General features: G+C 41.8%; 4 protein-coding genes across 7 annotated transcripts in view; all 4 read right to left on the minus strand.

The window, feature by feature from the left end:
* LOC113011888 (signal-induced proliferation-associated 1-like protein 1) overlaps positions 1 to 2,607 on the minus strand; it is a 37,510-nt gene extending 34,903 nt beyond the window's left edge. The window contains exon 1 of one of the 2 annotated variants that reach the window (XM_026151717.1): positions 2,243 to 2,607. The gene's annotated coding sequence lies outside the window, so the exon portion shown is untranslated. The remainder of the gene's footprint in view (positions 1 to 2,242) is intronic. The other variant, XM_026151716.1, reaches the window with a different exon arrangement.
* A 1,776-nt stretch (positions 2,608 to 4,383) lies between these two features.
* gpx2 (glutathione peroxidase 2) lies at positions 4,384 to 5,915 on the minus strand. The gene is made up of 2 exons (XM_026152085.1): positions 5,300 to 5,915; positions 4,384 to 4,991 (listed from the first exon to the last, which is right to left on the minus strand). The coding sequence occupies exons 1-2, from the start codon at positions 5,666 to 5,668 to the stop codon at positions 4,638 to 4,640; spliced, it is 723 nt and encodes a 240-aa protein (XP_026007870.1). The 5' UTR covers positions 5,669 to 5,915; the 3' UTR covers positions 4,384 to 4,637.
* A 78-nt stretch (positions 5,916 to 5,993) lies between these two features.
* On the minus strand, positions 5,994 to 12,367 carry LOC113012101 (ras-related protein Rab-15-like). 2 transcript variants are annotated; one of them, XM_026152086.1, is made up of 7 exons: positions 11,706 to 12,357; positions 8,900 to 8,960; positions 8,753 to 8,813; positions 8,597 to 8,674; positions 8,338 to 8,427; positions 7,049 to 7,114; positions 5,994 to 6,966 (listed from the first exon to the last, which is right to left on the minus strand). In XM_026152086.1, the coding sequence occupies exons 1-7, from the start codon at positions 11,827 to 11,829 to the stop codon at positions 6,811 to 6,813; spliced, it is 636 nt and encodes a 211-aa protein (XP_026007871.1). In that variant the 5' UTR covers positions 11,830 to 12,357; the 3' UTR covers positions 5,994 to 6,810. The 2 variants fall into 2 exon arrangements, with proteins under 2 accessions (XP_026007871.1, XP_026007872.1); XM_026152087.1 differs by lacking the exon at positions 7,049 to 7,114 and having other exon boundaries at positions 11,706 to 12,367.
* Positions 12,368 to 12,581: 214 nt separating this feature from the next.
* On the minus strand, positions 12,582 to 18,755 carry LOC113012103 (protein max-like). Of its 2 annotated transcripts, none has more exons than XM_026152089.1 (4): positions 18,562 to 18,755; positions 15,426 to 15,533; positions 13,950 to 14,073; positions 12,582 to 13,844 (listed from the first exon to the last, which is right to left on the minus strand). In XM_026152089.1, the coding sequence occupies exons 1-4, from the start codon at positions 18,595 to 18,597 to the stop codon at positions 13,660 to 13,662; spliced, it is 453 nt and encodes a 150-aa protein (XP_026007874.1). In that variant the 5' UTR covers positions 18,598 to 18,755; the 3' UTR covers positions 12,582 to 13,659. The 2 variants fall into 2 exon arrangements, with proteins under 2 accessions (XP_026007874.1, XP_026007873.1); XM_026152088.1 differs by having other exon boundaries at positions 13,950 to 14,088.
* Positions 18,756 to 19,371: the final 616 nt, after the last annotated feature.

Here is a 19,371-nt window from a genome sequence, read left to right on the forward strand (position 1 = left end):
CCGCCGGGTGGTATAAAGTGGACCGTCCCATCCAGACAAAGACAGAGCATTCCAACAGTTTAGCAAGCAGGAAATTCAGACCCACAGTCACACCTCATTAAAGTCAAACTCATCAACCTCTCAGTCACCAGCAAAAAAAAAGAAAAAAAAGACACTCACTCTGAAGAATCATCAGAGGCCATGTTACCATCAGGTCATTTGACTTCTGACTATGAGCTGACTAATACCAGTCAGACACTTCACTCGTAAAAACTGAGGAAGCTTCTCCTTTCTTTTCTTTTTTCTTTTGTCAAATCTGTTACAAAAGCTTCTGTCAAATCCAGGAAAAAGTGACTCATGTAGGAGGGGGAAAAATCTGCCTTGTAACTGACATTGACCACATTGGTACACCACTTTTTATCCAGGGATGCATCTCAAGGTCTGTTTATTTTGCTGTCCAGTGAGAGGTGTGTGCGCAGGCGTCACAGTCTCAGAAATGACTTTGTGACAGTAAGAGTCACCACACCACAATGAATAGAGTTCAGTCAGTATCGACTTTAAGAGCGCTGATGCACTTTGAACCTGAGCATTAATGAAAAAATAATAATAATACTAACCTCATCTTTCTTTGTATAATATAAACAGTTAATTTAAGCATGTTATGAAGACCACTTAGCATATCTGCAGCGCATACATTCCAGAGTAACAAATTATAAATCAGCACAATGCTTCTCTTGTTGTTCCCTTTTATCTTTGCTCAAACTATTCCCTCCGAGCCAATGCACAGGAGACAATGATAACATAAGCTCAATTTAGCAACAGGAAGCATCCTTGTGCTTTCTATAAAAGACCCTACTACGAATGAAGAACACCAACAATTGTTGTGCGAGAGATGCAACACAAAGTGAAAATAGCAACACTGTCCTCCAGTAATAAAACAAGGGGAGGACTACGTATGCTGATAAGGAACGTGAGAAGCAGAGACTCTGCTAAACAAGCAGAGTTATCTATTCTGAAAGTAGTCTCATCCAAATCTTTGGGCAGATCTTATCAACTGAACTAGCCTCTCATCCCCAAATGAACCGTTACAGGCCCACACAGTGAAAGAAATAAAACAGAGCAAGTATTTTTTCCCATCCAACAAGATCATTTTCATCATCTATAATAAAAATAACAATAGAAAAAAAGCAAGAAGCAATCCAATGTATTTGCAGAAGGCAAAAAAGGGACAAAACTGAGAGTAACTAAGCAGTAAAAGTGGAAGTGAAGCTGTATGATCAGTCATGCCAGCCACAGTGGGTCAGCTAAGCTTATCAAGAATGCTAAAAATCCCAGATCCTTGCCCAAAACCAAACTACAAAGTTTCCCCTTTTTCACCTGACTCAAGTTGTCCAACTGCAATAAACAGTGCTTCTGTAACACACACTCACACACCATGATTCAGTTATGAGCAGCCACCCCTCTATTGTATTTAATTCCCTACCTGCTTACTTGTAACCGTTTCACTGTAGTTGATATTTTGTAAAACATGGCCCCCTCTGGACACAACGCTGCCCTGTGAAAGTAAACTCTGAAAGGTTAAGGTCTGTTTGTTTCTGTCAAAACAAAACTCCCAGCCCTTCATTACCAGATCTTTCCTATTCACACGCGCTGCTGCCACCACTGCACTGGTGTGCATGCCCTCTGTATTCCAAAACAGCCTATGTGAGCACAGTTGGACACAGAGGCTGGAGTGCACTCCACACATCCACATCAGGCAGAAATAAACTGATAATCTCATCAAGAATGGCACTGGATACTCAGCGTGGAGGGAGGGGGGCATGACTTGCAGAGAGCCCTGGTGGCCTAATCTATACAAGCAGATGCTGAGCCAGGGCAGGCTGTAAACAAATCTCTCAAGACAGATGTGGCAATCACCTGGTGCCTGACAAGCCTTCTCGTGTGGCAACAACGCGGGATACGCCACCTCGGAATTTTTTTTCCGGGTGGTGACAGACGTATATCCTCCAGTATGTGGCTTGAACGATGCCACCTGTGAATCGCAGAGAACAATGCCCTTGACATACACGGCGACGCAGCGGATATGTTTTGACAGCCACCCTGATAGCCTCACCACGCCAGCCCCATTAGTTCTGATAACAATAATAACACTGCGCACTGGCTTTCCCCCTGCACCTTCACACGGCACGAGGATGTGCTTTGTCCTCCTCACACAGATGTTGGGTGCAGGCACCCCCGCGCATGACTTCGTAACGCCACTCACCTTTTCTCATAGTGGTTGTCACACAACACGAAGCAGTCTTGCTTTTCTTTTCTCTCCCCCTTTTGTTTCAACTCGTAACAAGGTGCTCCAAGTCCGAGACACAAACTACGCAGCAGCTCTGTTGGCTGCCCTCGCGGGGGGGGGACACACAAAAAAAAAACGTGCTGGCTCCGGTTCAGACCGAGGACGGCCCGACGTCTTCCTCTGAACGGCAACTTGGAAGTTTGATAGAAAGTTACGGCTTTGCCTCGCTGCGGTATGCAGCTGCTGGAGGGATGAGATCATTCAGGCAGCCTCCCCTCTCCCTCTCTCCCCCTCTCCCTCTCTTTTCTGCCCCGGAGTCTCGCGAGAAGGCTTAGCGGGGGGAAAAGCAAACGTTGCCGTGGCAACAGTGCTCACCTGTAGTGAGTGGATGGTCAGAGGGGAAACGAAGAAGTCTCACTCTGCTTCAAGTGACCCCAGGTTAAAAAGTACGCAGTTTATTCAATAGCAGATGAAACTTGTCATGTTTTAGCCCAAAGCTCTTTAAGCTCGCTCCAGTCACACCGCTCGTGCATGTTTACTGCTGCGGAGTTTAATGTGAAACAGACAGTTAAGGCCATTAGGTTTGACCTTTGAACCATTATCTAAATCGACTTCAGTTTCAATTGTTTCAAATCATCAGTCAAATCTGATTGGTTAAACAAAAAGCCCTTTTGAGTTTATGACGTATCCACGTTGCAAACGGTGTATTGCGACCTACAGCCCACTGTTGCAGGGTCAGTGTGCAATTTTAAAAGCATTTCATTGAATTGGAAAGCTATAGGAGTCCATATTTTTCTTAGTGTGTTCAGAGCTTTTACTAAAGCTGTCTTTAAACGAACTTTTAGAGTCGGAAGCGAATTGATGGATGGATGGAGGGAGAGTGAGTCACCTGTTGAAAATAACTGATCTTTGGTGATATTTTTCTGCAAGCTGTGAGTAGATGGGAGCAGTGTAGAGGGTTTAAGGAGAGGCCCCTTGCGCTGCTCCTCTTGCTTCTCCCCAACGGGCGTGAAGCTTTTCCTTGCAGTCACACTGAGGGAAATCAAATGCCCTGGCGCATCACGACAGCATGGATATGTAAATATAATATGCAACGAGACTAAGTATTACTACAATAACCACAGCCACTATAAGTGGAAGTAAAACCCGTGAAAAGTATCACTTTAGTGCAGAAACGGCCCTAACCAATCTGGCGCCCTAGGCAAGATTTTAGGTGGCGCCCCCCTACATCAGCAGTGTAGTGTAATGTTGTAACAAATAATATTTCTATTAAATAAGCTTTACTTTGCATTTTAATTAACGTGGGATTATTTTTTGTATTTAGAAATAATAGTACCAACTTTTTTTTTTTTTTTTCAACATTTGTGGCACTGGCGTGGCGCCCCCTGATGGACGGCGCCCTTAGCATTTGCCTATACGGCCTATGCCACGGGCCGGCCCTGCTTTAGTGTTTCTAAATGTACCCACCTGCCATGAGGTCGCCGTGTGGCCTGTTGTGCTGACGTAGATGTCAGCATATGTGCACAAAGCCCTGCGCGAACCTGCAAAGCAGGCCTTGCAAACAGTGCAGACTTTGCATAAAAAGCTAAAGCTGCATGGCAGGTCATAACACAGGTAACGAGGTCACTGTTTACCCTACATGGATGACTTTGGGTTTGTCTTAAGGTGTCACTGTAGTGATAAAGCATTCATGTAGCTGCATGGTTTCAGCATGTTTTTACTTTAAAAATGTAGGTCTGGAAAATTAGTGTGGGAGGCTCTGAGATAATTTTAAAAAGGGATTCATCGGGCAAGAGGAAGCATAATTAGAAGATTGCGCTGTGAATTTTTTGAAAGGCTGTTTCAAATAATTCCACATCCTCCCCACTGTATTTAAAGCTTCATTATTATGCCTACTCCAGCTCTATTTTGGTCGTGCTTACATCAGTGGAGCGCATCTTTATGTTTATATATGGTCCAATTAAAAATCACACCTCAGTGGGAGACGAATTTGGTTTGAAGGTTTTATTCCAGTGCAAACATTATGTGTGTGTGATGAATGTTAATTCACGAGAGAAGTTTAGGATTAAATCAGCAGCACCATCTGCTGGACGAACAGGAAAAGAACAAGAAACAAAAGGATGTGATAAAAAAAAAACAAAAAAAAAACATCAAAGTGATCATTTGCCTCATGCATAATGTACATATGTGTAAACTTTTAACTACACTGTTCATTCATCCACAACTGTTAAGCACTTATAAGGCTTCCGATGATATTCCCTTATTCTGTTTTAGAACATCACCCTCATTTAATAAGACTCAACGGTGTGGAGGACAGCATGACAGCTTTGAGAGTTATGGATGAGAAGTCATTAAGAGATGGAGGCTATTCTTAGGTCTTAGTTAATCTTAGCAGTCTTTGAATGTCAGGCTCTATGTCAATGGTGGGGAATTTTTTGCTGTATCGCTTAAAGGGTTCTCCCTCTGGCCCAATGAGGAATTTCTCAAAGTTCCAGGAGATATCCGTCCTGCTGATGGGGCTCCAAACCAGAAATTTGGGGTCCTGAATGAGAGAATTTGGGTCGTCATCGGGATAGGGGAGTTTGTCTTTCAGATAGGCAAAAACTGGGTGGGTATTTGTTCCATTGACGTCACACTTCTCGAAGATGGTAAAGATGGGCTTGAAGCCTCCACCTGGACGCACGTGCTGCAGTGAATTCAGGATTTCACCATTGGTGCAGTTCTCCTGCAGAGCACAAGCATTCATTGGTTTCACTATGATAGCGAAGATGATTAAAATCCTACTTCAGTATCAAACCATCAGTACCAGATACAGTTTGCACACTATTAAATGATGCAATTCCTGTAACTTGCTTTAGGAAAGAGGAAATACACTAATGCCAATAATACAAGTCAGACTTTAACTCAAACCAGACCCAGGTAGGATTGGGAAAAGGAAAATGTCTGTGACAACAACAATAACACAGAACTGGTACATTAAGTAATACATTTGAGAGGTTTTTAAGTGACTTCAAACTCTGCTGCTGAACTCACCTGATAGCCAAACTGATTGCAAGGAAAACCCAGGACCACCAGCCGATGGGGGTACTTGCTCTGCAGCTGGTTGAGCTCGCTGAAGTCCCGGGTGGTGGTTCCTCAGAGCGAGGCCACATTCTCTATGAGGACCACCCGTCCTCTGAAGACGTTGAAGTCCACAGAGTCTCCCTCCAGCGTGGTGGCCCTCAGGTCGTAGAAAGTCTTCGCGATGAACGTCATCTCGTCCTCTGGTTCTGCCACAGTGGAGGCAGAGGGGATCTCGAGCTGCCTGTATCCAAGCGCTTGGTCACCTGATTCATTTAGGGCAGAAAGTTGCCTTTGACAAGGATCAAATGGCCCTGCGGGAAAGTGATCTCCATCTGCCATCCTATACTCTGAAGAAGTCCGAAATAGATTAACGTAACTAATTGTCTTCTTATCAGTATTTTTAAAGTTTTATCAAGTAAACTGACTTTCTTGAAGTGAATGTAATTATATTCTCAAAGAGTGTTTTAGGGATAAAACTTGCACGTACTTCCTACTTTACGGCATCTCTGTAACATGTATCAGTTTTCTCTGTCATCAAAAATTTAACATGATCCCCCGTCTTTCACGGAGGGTGATTAAAAATGAATGAATCTGTCTGAACTCTTTCAGGACTTCACTCCTTGCATTCTAATGTAATGACTCAGCAAGGTCCCGACACATCTCATTAGCTTTAATATGAAAACTTTAATTTATTAACCCGTACAGTGGTTTTGTTATTTTTTTTTGTAACAACCTGCACATATCATTTAAAAAAAATTACATACAAGTGGCAACTTGGCAGAGCCTGAGTACATTACTTCAAAGAGCGGTAACACTCCTTTAGCACACAATGCCAATCACATTTGTAACGCAAATGCACACATTCGTGATGATAATGCATGAGCAAGCATTCAAGGTCTTCGAACATGGCACGACAGAGTCTCCGTCAAAGGAGGATAGTAAATTATGTAAATAACTCCACCCCTGCTGGGTTTGAATTTCGAGGTGTAAATAATTCAGCTCTGTCCTCCGGCTTCTTCGTCATTGCCTCCATCCTCTTCCTCCGCCCTCCTCAAATAAACGATTGTTGATTTGAATCCACAATTCATCTACAGCACCAACCAAATTATTCAATTTTAAAAAAATATATATGAACAAAATATGAAGAACAAGTGACGAAGCAGCTGCTCGGTGCAAACCTGTATTTTAAAGGAGGAAATTGTGGGTATGGATAGTTTTATTACACAAAACCGTGTTCTCCGGGAACCTCAGCAGCTTTAAGATTCAGCGATCATGGAACAAAATTGGCCCTCTGCTGGTAGCTGCTTCTAAATGCATTTAACACAGTGTGATAAAAAAAAAAAAACTTGCAAAAAGTGAAACCCATTCATTAAACCCCTGGGCCAACAAGTCACAGCATCCACAAAGAGGGCAGAGGGGGACCGAATCAAGTCAGAGCGCCTTCAACTATAAGCTGTGGCACCATGATGGCCATCTTGTTTCTAACAGGCGCAGCTCCTCTGAGGAAGGTGAGGGACTGTGCTCTCTTTGTCTTCCTCCAGACCTGCCTTATCCAGATAGCTGTCCAGAGATCCCAACAGGTTGTCCACGTCCCTCTTGTGAGCCTGTAGCACGAGTTCTGTCAGACGTTCGAATGACTGGAGGAAGAAGGAAGAAAGAAAACAAAAGAATGCGGCGGGGAATTACCCAGAAAAAAATGTTGCCAAGAAAATCCACTACCTCACTGATGTTGATATTCTTGGAGGCACTGGTTTCAAAGAACTCCATCCCATAGGATCCTGCTAACTACAGACAATTGAAGCGCATATTTTTAGAAATAATAAAACTATTTTATACCTTTTTTCTCCAAAACTATATAAATATAATTTTAAAAAATCAATTAAATGCAAAGGCGATACTCTGGCACAATAATACTGATTAAACAGCACAGGGTGTCAGCAGTGTGAAGATTTATACATATTATGCACTTGCATGGATGTAGGTGTATCCTTCAGGCTTTGCTGTGTGCTGTGTTAATATTATAACATGCAGTAAGAGGTTTATAAAAAGCTTATCTTATTTAGCGATATGATTTTTAAAAAGATTTCACTAAATGTTTTAAACGTGGGAGGAAGCGTTTGTCTGTCTCAGCCTAACCAGTTGAACAGTATTCTATTTTAAGAGACATGCTGGTATCAGCCATTAGTTTTTGGAAGCTGGGACTTTGATAGTAGTGCCTCTAAAAGCCTTTTCTCCCTGAAATAAGTTATGCCAGAACCATATTGCATATTTTCTCAATAAAAGTTCTTCTCAAATATGCAAAAGTGTTTTTTTAAAACCTCAAAAATAAAGTCAACATTATTCCCAACATGAGAGCAGCGACTGAGTCTAGTATAACTGAATATTTTGTAGTATTTAGTATCTAGATGGTCCTGGTCTGTGTGAAGAGCTCGGAGGAACGTTCATTCTGATGAATGACATTTGGCTGTAATTCATCGTCTAATTTAACAGGGTCAGAAAGAGTTCATATTGGTGTTTCTACAACATGAACAACTACTCATCACACACATGATCTGTACAACCGTCCGGATTTTATTTGGGAGTGTTTTCAAGTCTTCACCGTGTCTTTGTGGTAAAAAGGCCTGAGGCTGTCTGAGCAATAGAAACAACTAAGAGCCTGCCAGCACAGAGATAGTTGTGCGCACACTTCTCGAATCGAGCTGCCAAGTTGCCCGACAGACAGGTTGAATTTGTATGCAGTGTGTGGATTGTTTGTGTAGACTGTGTTTCGAGCTGATCTGGCAGCTTAAGTGACATTTATGAAACACACAAAGCTTTCCAGCGCAGGTATTACAGTAATCATCATCAAGTTTAAGGAAGTTTAATGGAAGAAACTGGAGGCCACCAGGAGACTGACTTACAATATGGGAGTCTGTATATTATGATGTTGAGTACTTAAAACACAATCTCCAAATTAAAATCAATAATATACTAATTAAAGCACAGCGGAAAATAAGGCTCAATCAAACCTTGGTTCCTTGGTTCTTTGACACTTCCCTCCTGAGTGAATCATCACATTTGTTTCCTACCAATATGGTCTCCATTTTTTGGGTAGTATACTAGAAGAAAACAACAAAAACTGAAGTCAAGCACAGGGATAGTGGACTTCATCATCCTGTCAGTCACTCTAAGCCACTGATTGTTTAGCAAGCAGCTAAAGTTCAGTCAGCCAGAACACAAATACTGGACAGCTGCGAAGGGCAGCGAACAGAGTGCTTATTGCCTTACTTCATCCACATCACTGACCCACTTGGCTATGTGCTTAAAGGACAGCTTGTCTGTGACGTCGTAGACAAAGATGACACCCTGCATAAAAAGTGGAAAGAGGACTAAGGAATCAAAGCTGCGTTACAGAAATCTAAGTTTACTCTTGGCTGCTCATACTTGCGCCCTCCTGTAGTACTGTTTGGTGATGGTCTGATAGCGCTCCTGACCAGCTGTGTCCCTGCATGGAGGACCAAACACATATCAGCAAAAGGGAATCACCCATGGCAGCAAGTGTGAATGCAATGAAAGAAAAATGTCACTTACCATATCTGTACTCGCACCTTGGTTCCATCTACCTCCAGTGTTTTCATCTTAAAATCAATTCCTGACCAAAACAAAGAAAATGCAAATACAGATGTAAGCTGGGATGCAACCTCCAAAAATACAATCACAAACTGCCAACAAATGTCCCTGAGGTTCATTGAGGATTCCTCGGAGATACAGTTATCTAAACAGGTGTAAACGACACTGAGGGATTTCTGTGCTAGGAGACAGAATAAAGGTTTGCAACGTAACTTTGCTGGTTTCTATTCAACTAGTTCTTTTAATCTACTTCTTATTTAGTTTTCATCATGCTAGCAAAGCCAAAATCCACTCAAAGACAAACATTTCTGATCCTACACTATGTACAGTCATGTTAAAGACTCTCTGCAGTCCTGTGAGGAAGTGTACTCAGATGTACTTAACTGATCATCAACAAGTGTCATCACATCTATAAAGCCAGAAGTTATGAAAGGTTTGCTGATCTGTCGCATATCCCAGAAGTAGACATCACAGTAAGTTTAACCCAAGTTCAGTGGCAGAAAATGGCAAAAAAACAAACAAAAAAAAACAACAACCCTAGAGCTACATCTCAGACCCTAAATGGTAAATGGCCTGTATTTATATAGCGCTTTACTAGTCCCTAAGGACCCCAAAGCGCTTTACACATCCAGTCATCCACCCATTCACACACTGGTGATGGCAGCTACAATGTAGCCACAGCCACCCTGGGGCGCACTGACAGAGGCGAGGCTGCCGGACACTGGCGCCACCGGGCCCTCTGACCACCACCAGTAGGCAACGGGTGAAGTGTCTTGCCCAAGGACACAACGACCGAGACTGTCCAAGCCAGGGCTCGAACCGGCAACCTTCTGATTACAAGGTGAACTCCCAACTCTTGAGCCACGATCGCCTACATGCCTAAATTAGCATCCGTCCTAGGGCCAGTTTGGAATCACCAAACTTTTGGACTGTGGGGGGGAGGCAAAGAACCTGGAAGGAACCCCTGCAGGAACAGAGAGACCAACCAGCCAGTAGCTTTGAACACAGGACATTCTTGCTGTAAGAGGCAGCAAGAACCCAGATCGTACTAACCATCACACCTCCAATGTCTTTTGGACAAACCAGACCAAGGTGGAGATGTTTGGCCATGATGCACAGCACTACATTTGGCAAAAAACAAACACAGCATATCAGCACGAACCCCTCTTACCATCTGTCATGCACGGTGGTGGAGGGGTGATGATTTGGGCTTGTTTTACCTGGGCACCTTGCAGTCATTAAGTCGGCCATGAACTCCTCTGTATACCAAAGTATTCTGGAGTCGCATGAGGTTATTGGCCCGACAACTAAAGCATGACCGAAATTAGCAAATTCAATAGTTTCTGTTATAGTCCAATGTGCCAATAAGCCATGACACTACAACTATGACGACTATACTACTGTCGATATATCTTGCAAGAAAAGATTAATGAAAAGACTGAAGAGATCCTTTCATTTGGCTCCTGTGATGGATATTTATAAGATTTTTTAACACTAGTGGCATGATTGAAGTTAGAATAGGAAAGAAGTAGAGCAGGAAAAAAAGGAAACGTGTGATTCTGATCAATTGGACAACTTGGAATCTGTTCTCTGTTTCCTTCCATATTTGGCTCTGTTACATTTAACATTAAACCCTGAACAGTTTTTGTTTTTTTCTTTCCGTTACGCTGCCACCACACTTTGTGGAATCAATAAACTCTGTGTAATCCAATCCCAACATTGTGCTCATAAAAAAGTTTTCTGTCAGGCATTTCATATGATCATTGACCATAAATACATTTTTGTTGGCGATGCAGCTTCCTAGCCCAGTTTGAGTGAAACGAAGAGGTGCTACTGAATCTGAAAATGCACCTACTTTACATAATCAAATCCCAATCTCACTGTTTTCAGTGTCTGTGAATGAGCTCCTCCTGTAGCCCGTTTCTGTCTCGCCCTAAGGATGGCTTTCCTCTTTTTGCAATTGTTCACTTTTATCATGTAAGAATCTGCGTTTATGTAATATATGCAAAGCTGTCCATTCATCCTGCATATCGGTATCCTTTTGTTCCAGCGCTTCTTTCACTGCCTGATGCAGATCTAAAGGCACGGCTGGTGATTTTCTTTTAGCAATGATTTCATCATCAGACACTATTCCAAATATCCAAATCCCATGTAAAGCCTTTCCACTCTGCATTTTCTGGTGTGACTTGACCCTGATTATGCTCCACAGTCTAACAGGTAAACAGGGCCTACCACATTTTGTTCCAACTCATTAGTATGTGACACAATCAGGAAAAGTGGCAGTACTGATATGAAGCACTAATGGCCTCATCAATCCGCAAGTTCCAATCAAGGGGGAAAAGATATAAGATAGCATATCAAATAATTTGAGAGCAGAAGAAATAGTCGTCTCCCTTCCCATTTCCAGTACGCTCGTGACAGAGACGTAATTTATCAGACCTCTTCTACGTGTCTAACCTTTAATTAAGCAAAAACATTCCATCTTATACTTTCATTGTGCTTTAGCGTGGGCAACAGAAAGCCTTCTAGGCAAACTTTCCCATGTGAGGCTGTTTGAACTTGAGGCCCTTTAATCCTATAAGTAGGCCCACTTTTATATTCTGAACAAATGGGAAAGCTAAAATAAAATGCTCTGAATGTTAAAACCCTGCATCTACATTCATCCAGAGAAAAGAATTTCCCGGTGTTTAACTGGTTCAACCTGTGGGGAAAAAAACTGATATGAGTTTTGGAGAAAGCTTCACTGAAAACCTGTTGGATGGCTTACCGATGGTGGAAATGTGTGCAGTGTCAAAGTCACTTTCCGTGAACCGGCGCAACATGCAAGTCTTCCCAACCCCCGAGTCTCCGAGCATGAGCAGCCGGAACAAGAAGTCGTACTGTTTAGCCATGACCCAAAACTAAGCGATGATGAAAAAACATGCCTGTCTGATGCGGCGCTTGAAACTGGCTGCTTGTCCTCTGCTTGGGTGATGCGTTCAAGGCCCCTCGGAAACTTTCACGCTGAACTCAAAGAGCGCCACTTGATGCACTTTACAAAGTCAGATGTCTTGGAACGTTTTTCTAACATTTTTGTGGTTCGTCGTGTGCTTTACTATCACCTTCAAATATTTCAGTAGTACTTCACCATCCTACATGTCGTTATTGGTTACGCCTGCAATTTCCTACGGCACTGGAAAGCAGCACACAACCTGCGTCTTTGAACGTTGTTTCCTGTAGAGGGAGCGTCAGGACACATCACACTGGCCCAAGTCTAAATTCAATATTTAAACAATGATTGATGTCATTTTATGTCGCAAATAAAAGTTTATATGTTCCTCGATGCTCATATTTTCTACTTTATCTCTAAATATGAGTGAAAAGACAAACACATATATCTCCGTGTGTAGCCAATCCAGTCCTTGTGATCTAGGAACATTTAAAGGTTTATTTCTACCAAAGTTTCAACAAATCCTTCTTATCATTTACCTTAATTCCATCAGCAAATTCTGATTCTCAAATCCTATTAAACCTGCCAGATTATTGAATTAACTGGCTCTTTAACTAAACCTGCATTTAACACCAAAAAAAGGATGCTGTTGGGGATGCCTAATGTGCAAAAATCAGGCTATTTTTTTTACATTAAAAACACAGGAGTCACAAATTCATCCAAAATGGATAAAATAGTTTATTTATAGTTTCATAATAAAGGTATGCCTTATCTTGCAAGACAACCGTTGGCAGTATGTACAACATACCTGTAATTTCCATGGAATGGAACAAACAAATCTTATAAGGTACACACTAATTTATCTCTGCAAAAAAAAAGAGAAACATTCCCAGCACAGGCAAATCAAAGGGAAGGCTTTTCTTTGCAGAAACGACACCATTTAAGAGTATACAGTGTTATATACCACACACTGAAAAGGAACTTCCATCGACAAAAATAAAGGACAATGCCTTTAACTGCATTGTGCAACATTCAATATCAATGAGGGGATTTTTTAACCACAATTTATTTAAAAATATTAAAAATAGAGGAAAATAAATAGCTGAAACTTTGAAATATCAAGCCAAACATAATGGGAGTTCAGACATCAGATTATATAGGTATATAGATATAAGGGTAAGAAATTCTTCTTGGTGCATGACTATAAATAGAGGGATTTCTTTGATTACACAACATTTCAAAAGACAAAACTTTTAGCCAACTACACAGAATAAGGAGGGCTGCATTTTGCATAACAGACAGGGTTTGTTTTTCCAAAAGCAACTTCACATTCTTTTCTGGAAAAATATTAATAGTATTATTATTAAAAGGTAAGGTATTCCTACCCTTACCGTTTGTCAAAAGTCTCACACCTCCACCGGATTGGAGAGGTTGACCAAAACAACCAATAGGGAAAGGTTATTTTTGTAGCTTTACTCAAGTCTTGTCATCTCCACATATATGAATGGTTATTATGAGGTCTGAAAGGCATAAAGTCCTTCAAATCTGCAGAGCTGCCTCAATTTGGGGATTTTTAACTTTGTTGCTGGGCCACGAAAGGAGTGACAGGGTGCTTGCCAGAAGGATAAAAGAAGGTAGAAGCGTTTTATACATAATAGCACCTCTCTCACACACGATCTCCACCTCGTCTCCTGGGCTAGCGCAAGAAGGCAGGGCTCAGTGCGGACAGGCAAGAGGAGCTGGGGCTGGTGGGTAAAAAGAGTCTGTCTAAGGAGCCGGGGTCCACCCAAATCTAGCTTAGCTCCAGGCGCAGCTTCTTCCTGTTTGGTGTCTCGTCTGATTCTGATTCAGAGCTGGAGTCGGACCCACCATCAAAAGCGGACACGGCGCTCCCTTTGCGGTTTGTGTACAAGCTGCTATCGGAAGAGTAGTTGGTCTGGAGCTGAGTGTTCCCCTTGGCCTTCTCAAGTGCACGAACTGCAAGTCGTACACAAAGATAGAAACAAACGTTGTTTACGGCATCTGAGATTGAATCCACGTGACAAAAATGTGCGATACTTATTTAACAAGAGCACCGCTTACCCTGCTGCTCCAGCAGTGCATTCTGCTTCTTTAGATCGTCAATATCTTGCTGGTGGGTGTGGTTTTTTCGTCTCATGTACTGGATGTACTCCGTGGCTTTGTCTAGAATCTGTGCTCGGGAAGCCTGTTTAACAGAATTCTGTGAGGCCCGTGTGAAAAAGCAGCCAATAAAGTGCATGAATCTGTTATACACAGTTCAGAGTGTGTTGCAATTTAATCTGGATTCAAATAAGAAGTTAACAAGAACTATTCCAGGAGTCAGCGACCTCGGGCAGATGGGTCAACGCTTGTTTTGTAGTACCGTATTAAACCAACAGCGCAGGCTGACCACAAATGTTGATGCCACAACTTTGCAGCAATGCAAACTTGAGCAACAGCGACTGTGTTTGTTAGAAATATGCAGTGTTAACACAGTATACAGATTACTAACCAGACTGAAAATCAGTGGCAGTGGGCAGTGATCAATTCAAATTAGAAATTTCTGGTCTAAATCATCTTCAGTATTAATCTGAGGTAAAAGAGTGAGTGGCTGCAGCAATCCGTAAAGGCTCTGTCATTATTTGGACCTGCATTTCAGTCAGGATAGAAAACAACGCAATTACAACACTCTTGGTCGTGGATTGGCCTCCCCACAGGCTGGACCTCAACATTATTGAAGCAGTGTTGGATCATCGTGACAGCAAATGTAACAAAAGAAAGCCAACATCCAGAGAAGAGCTTTCAATGAACTATTCCTGAAGACTACTATAAGAAAGCTGCCTAAGAGAGTTCAGGCTGTGCTGAAGAATAAAAGCCGTCATACCACATAGTGATTTTCAAGCTCATTAAAACTGTACAGACTCTGTTTTTAACTTACATACTGTACTTTCATGTATGTTTGCACGTGTTTCGACAGAATTTCCCATTTTCCTAGCAAAATATAAAGAAATGAGGGGTGGCTTTTAGATTTGCATAGCACTGCATATCTATTAACTCCAGGTTGAGCATTATCAGCTTCAGTTTCACTTGTGATGGCAGACCAGCGCAGGTACAAGTTAAAAGCAAACGAAGATAAAGCAGCTGGGATTCAACACAGTACTACAAATCAGGCTTAACAGAGGAGAAAATGATCTCATCTCCATGTTGACACAACAACTGTACGTTAACTGCCTTTTGAACTTGAATAGTATTAAATATGAAATGGACAGCATAAGCAGAAACATCACTCTTCATCCAGCATTTATTTGGCAAAGCTGCCAGAGTTTACAGAGCTGCTTGCTTTGACAGCAGTGTCTACAAGCTTGTTAAAATCCACCAACGAGATGAATGATCTTGTGAATCATTATCAGACACGTCGTTAATATTTGGCGAGGCATCTGTTTCTACAAATAACAATTTCCTCCTTCCTCTAGGCATGACGGAGAGATGACGAGCATAGATCTGGATTCTGGGGCACAATATGAATGGTCTATGGCAATATATAGATAGTTTCCTCACCTTCTCCCCTTGTAGTGCAGGCACAGAGTCTCGTAAACTGTGAAAGCTGTCTTTAATGTGGTCCCTGCGTTTACGCTCCAGCGCATTGTGATGTGCTCGCTTGTCTGCCTGCAAAGGGGAGAGAGAAAGTTTAGGTCATTTACAAAAAAACTACATACGTCCGCTTCTTTAACATACAGACACTTCACCCGTTGCCTACTGGTGGTGGGCAGCCTCGCCTCTGTCAGTGCGCCCCAGGGTGGCTGTGGCTACAATGTAGCTGCCATCACCAGTGTGTGAATGTGTGCGTGAATGGGTGGATGACTGGATATGTAAAGCGCTTTGGGGTCCTTAGGGACTAGTAAAGCGCTATATAAATACAGGCCATTTACCAGGCCATACAGAAGTGATTTAAACTGCAGTAAGAGAAGGCCTCATCTTTAGACGGTTATTGCGTGTATCTGGGTTAATATCAATATATGCACACAAGCAGGAACCTGTGCTGGAAGTATTTACAAGGACACGATATGTTTGCTTTCAGGGTTGCACCAGCAAATCTTAGTCGTAACTAAAATTCAACATTAACTCAGTCTCAACTCTTCCTTTGCCTTTTTTTCTTAACACGGACTGGATGATAGATAAAAAATCCAATTTTTTGTCTTAAAACAAGGTGTTCCTTGTTTCGTGAGTCACTAAGAGTCATGTAAGATCCGTTTGTGGTTAATAACTAGCTTTTAAATGTAGTGATTACAAATATGTGTGAAAATTTTCCAAATGAAGAGATGGGGAGAACATGCAAACTCTATATGGAAAGGCTGCGGCTAGATTTGCACCCAGGACCTGTGCGTGTTCTCCCCATTTCTCTGTGAATGTGAGCGCGAATGGTTGTCTGGCTGTCTGTGTTGGCGCTGCAAAAGACTGCCAGTCTGTACCCCACCTCTTGCCCTATGGCAGCTAGAATAGGCTCCAGCTCCCCCATCCACAACCCAGAACTGGACAGACGGGATGTAGATCAGGTAAATTCAAATATTGGTATGGTATTATTGTAGCTTTTTGCTCTTCTTTAAATTAACCTCATTCTTATTTTTTAGGGTTTTTTTTCTCACTGTTGTATATATTTGATAAAAGATGTCTCTCACTAAGTGAGGGTTTTACTTTAACTATTAACTCACTAACTGTACTATTTCTATTCTGTATCCTGTCGCTGGACTTTGTCTTGTGAGATCAATAGAGTGTGTATCGATCTATCTATCTGGGCGGCCGTGGTTCAGGGGTTGGGAAGCTCATCTTGTAACCGCAAAGTTACCGATTTGATCCCCAGCTCACTCTGTTCTGATCGTTGTGTCCTTGGGCAAGACACTTCACCTACCACCTACTGGTGTTGGCCAGAGGGGCCGATGGCGCGATATGGCAGCCTCGCTTCTGTCAGTCTGTCCCAGGGCAGCTGTGGCTACAACTGTAGCTGCCTCCACCAGTGTGTGGATGTGAGAGTGAATGAATAGTGGAATTGTAAAGCGCTTTGAGGGTCTCGAAAAGCGCTATATAAATCCAATCTATTATTATCTATCTATATCTCACTCATTACAACATGTTGCTAGGCCAGATATTAAAGTTAGTATAAAACGGATCATTTTTAATTTAGGTACTGGCAGAGATTAGAAGGAACATTTTACTTTCATTTTCTTTGTTTATGTAAGAGCAACACTACATGTCAATGGATATCAACGTAAAAATGTAGATTCAAACATGGCAGATTTGACTAAAACTGCTAATATCTCGTGAACACATCATGTAAAACTACACAAAATGCAAAAGACAAACATATACATCAAAACAAACATAAACAAAAGACAAATACAAACAATCTGCCTCACAAAGTTAAAGCTCATCACTTGAAATATGGATGTGAAATTTGAGCCTTTGCTGAAAACTGTTTTTAGGAAGCATTTCTAAACTTAATGGCTCAGTAGCGTTAGATGCACGGCACAATGAGAGCTTATGAAGCCTTACAGTAAATGTATAGGTGGCTCTAATAGGATCTACACTAGAGTTGGAATCCATAGTTCTGAGAAATATGTGGCCATATTTAGGTCATGTTCTCAGATTCATGCTCAATTAAAACACCACATCGCACTTTGGGGTGGGAAAATGCAACTGCTTATTGCAACACGAGGAATTCAAACCTGAACGCACAGTGGGCGTACTGATACATTGGCAGAGTGGTTAGTTGTAATGCAACTACAGCGCTGGATTTTTAGCAAGAAACCACAATTTAACAGGTAACAAGGGCTTGCAGAGAAATACTGAATAAATCGCCGGGCTTATAATCAAGAAAACACAATAACATGACATGAATTCAGTTGTACGATAGGAGAACATCGAGTACTGTATTCTCATTGAGCCTCGGTTTGCTGTATTAAATGTGTGTGCATCATAGCCTGACTTAAATCACACGTCAGAGCTAAAGATACAACCAACCACGACATTTCAACCAGCTAGCTGTCAAGTATGCTAACTATATCTAGGTAGACGTGAAGGGATTACCCTTTTATGCAACCAATAAACAAGGGCTGCATTTAGCATCTAAACTAAATAAATAGTAAAAGCATGCGTGGTATAGCCGACAGAACCGTGTTATATTTCTGAAAGGAACATTATGTCCAAGCAAGCCGTCAGTTCACCTCTCAGAAGAGCTGACCTTGTGTCCTGGAAGAGCTTAACTGCTGTTTATGATTGGTTTTATTTATGTTTTTTTTTCCATATTTGCAGTTTTAACACAGCGTTTTATTTCAAGTTTTATTGATCACGTGACAGCAGGAATACGGTCCACCAGAACGAGTGATTTAAGTTATAAGAGCATAAAACAGCCCTCTTTATTTTGCTGAGCTGCCCCAAATAAACGACAAATGTCGTAGCGAGGCTACCCAACTTATTCACCAGTTCCGTGTGCGACTTTCATTTGAAAGCCAGCAATTAAGAGCTCAAACGCCCCCCCCCCTAACAGCTATCTCCATACAGGCTTCAAAACCTAGTGCTAGCCCAGAGAAACCCCCGCTAACTAGCTAGCACAATCAAATAGCATATTTTGAGAGGAATGTGAGTTACTGTGTAGCTAACAAACTGGCTAGCTACTTCTAGAAGAAACAAAAAGACATACATCGCTGTCGACTTCGATGTCATCGTTTTCGCTCATTCTTCGATTTAAAAAAAGGTATGAGGGGGGAAAAGAAATAGAAAGTATAGCAAAAGCTGGAAGCAGATAATTAAACCAAGCACGGAACTCTGCTACGGCAGAGACATGACAACCAACCGCTTCTCCACACGTGATTCGCCTACACACATGCACGGGGAAAACATCTACAGCGCAGGCGCAGTAAAGCAAAGGCCTATGGTAATTGAAGTAACTTGGTCCAACACAAAGCTGATTTGCATATGTCATGTTTTTGGAGCTGAAACTATATTTCCCACAAGTCCGCGGAGTTGGGTCGCCTTCAAAATACATTTTATCCCCTACAATCACAGCAGCTTGGATATGAGAAATCTCAGTGTGGTTTCTCAAATAGAACATGATGTTCTTTGTTGTACTGTGGTATATTACAATGGCAGAAAAATGATTTAATCACCTGCTGAATTTGTAAGTTTGCTCCAGTAAAAAGAAATGAACAGCCTCTGATTTTTATGGTAGTTTCTTTGTAACGGAGAGAGGCAGAATATCAACCAAAAATGCAGAAACAAAAAAACACGTTACATAAAAGTTATACTATTATTTGGATGTCACTGAGTGGAATAAGTATTTAATATCTAAGCAAAACATGACTTAGTTCTTGGTGGAGAAATCCTTGTTGGTATGCATAGCGGTAAGACGTTTCCTGTAGTTGGTCTTGAGGTTTGAACACATCTGAGGAGGAATTCTGGCCAACTCCCCTTTACAGAAATCCTTTAGGTATCTTGGCTGCTGTTTGAAACT

Source organism: Astatotilapia calliptera, chromosome 19, assembly GCF_900246225.1.
Source record: "Astatotilapia calliptera chromosome 19, fAstCal1.2, whole genome shotgun sequence".
Classification (NCBI taxonomy): domain Eukaryota; kingdom Metazoa; phylum Chordata; class Actinopteri; order Cichliformes; family Cichlidae; genus Astatotilapia; species Astatotilapia calliptera.

Coding starts and splice junctions, on each gene's coding strand:
- LOC113012103 (XM_026152088.1), bottom strand. CDS start 18,597: ATGAGCGAAAACGATGACATCGAAGTCGACAGCGAT. Junction 14,089..15,425: donor CTGCACTACAAGGGGAGAAG/GTGAGGAAACTA, acceptor CGGGCCTCACAG/AATTCTGTTAAACAGGCTTC. Junction 13,845..13,949: donor TGCACTGCTGGAGCAGCAGG/GTAAGCGGTGCT, acceptor TACGACTTGCAG/TTCGTGCACTTGAGAAGGCC.
- LOC113012101 (XM_026152086.1), bottom strand. CDS start 11,829: ATGGCTAAACAGTACGACTTCTTGTTCCGGCTGCTCATGCTCGGAGAC. Junction 8,961..11,705: donor TGCACACATTTCCACCATCG/GTAAGCCATCCA, acceptor TGTTTTGGTCAG/GAATTGATTTTAAGATGAAA. Junction 8,814..8,899: donor AAGGTGCGAGTACAGATATG/GTAAGTGACATT, acceptor TCCTCCATGCAG/GGACACAGCTGGTCAGGAGC.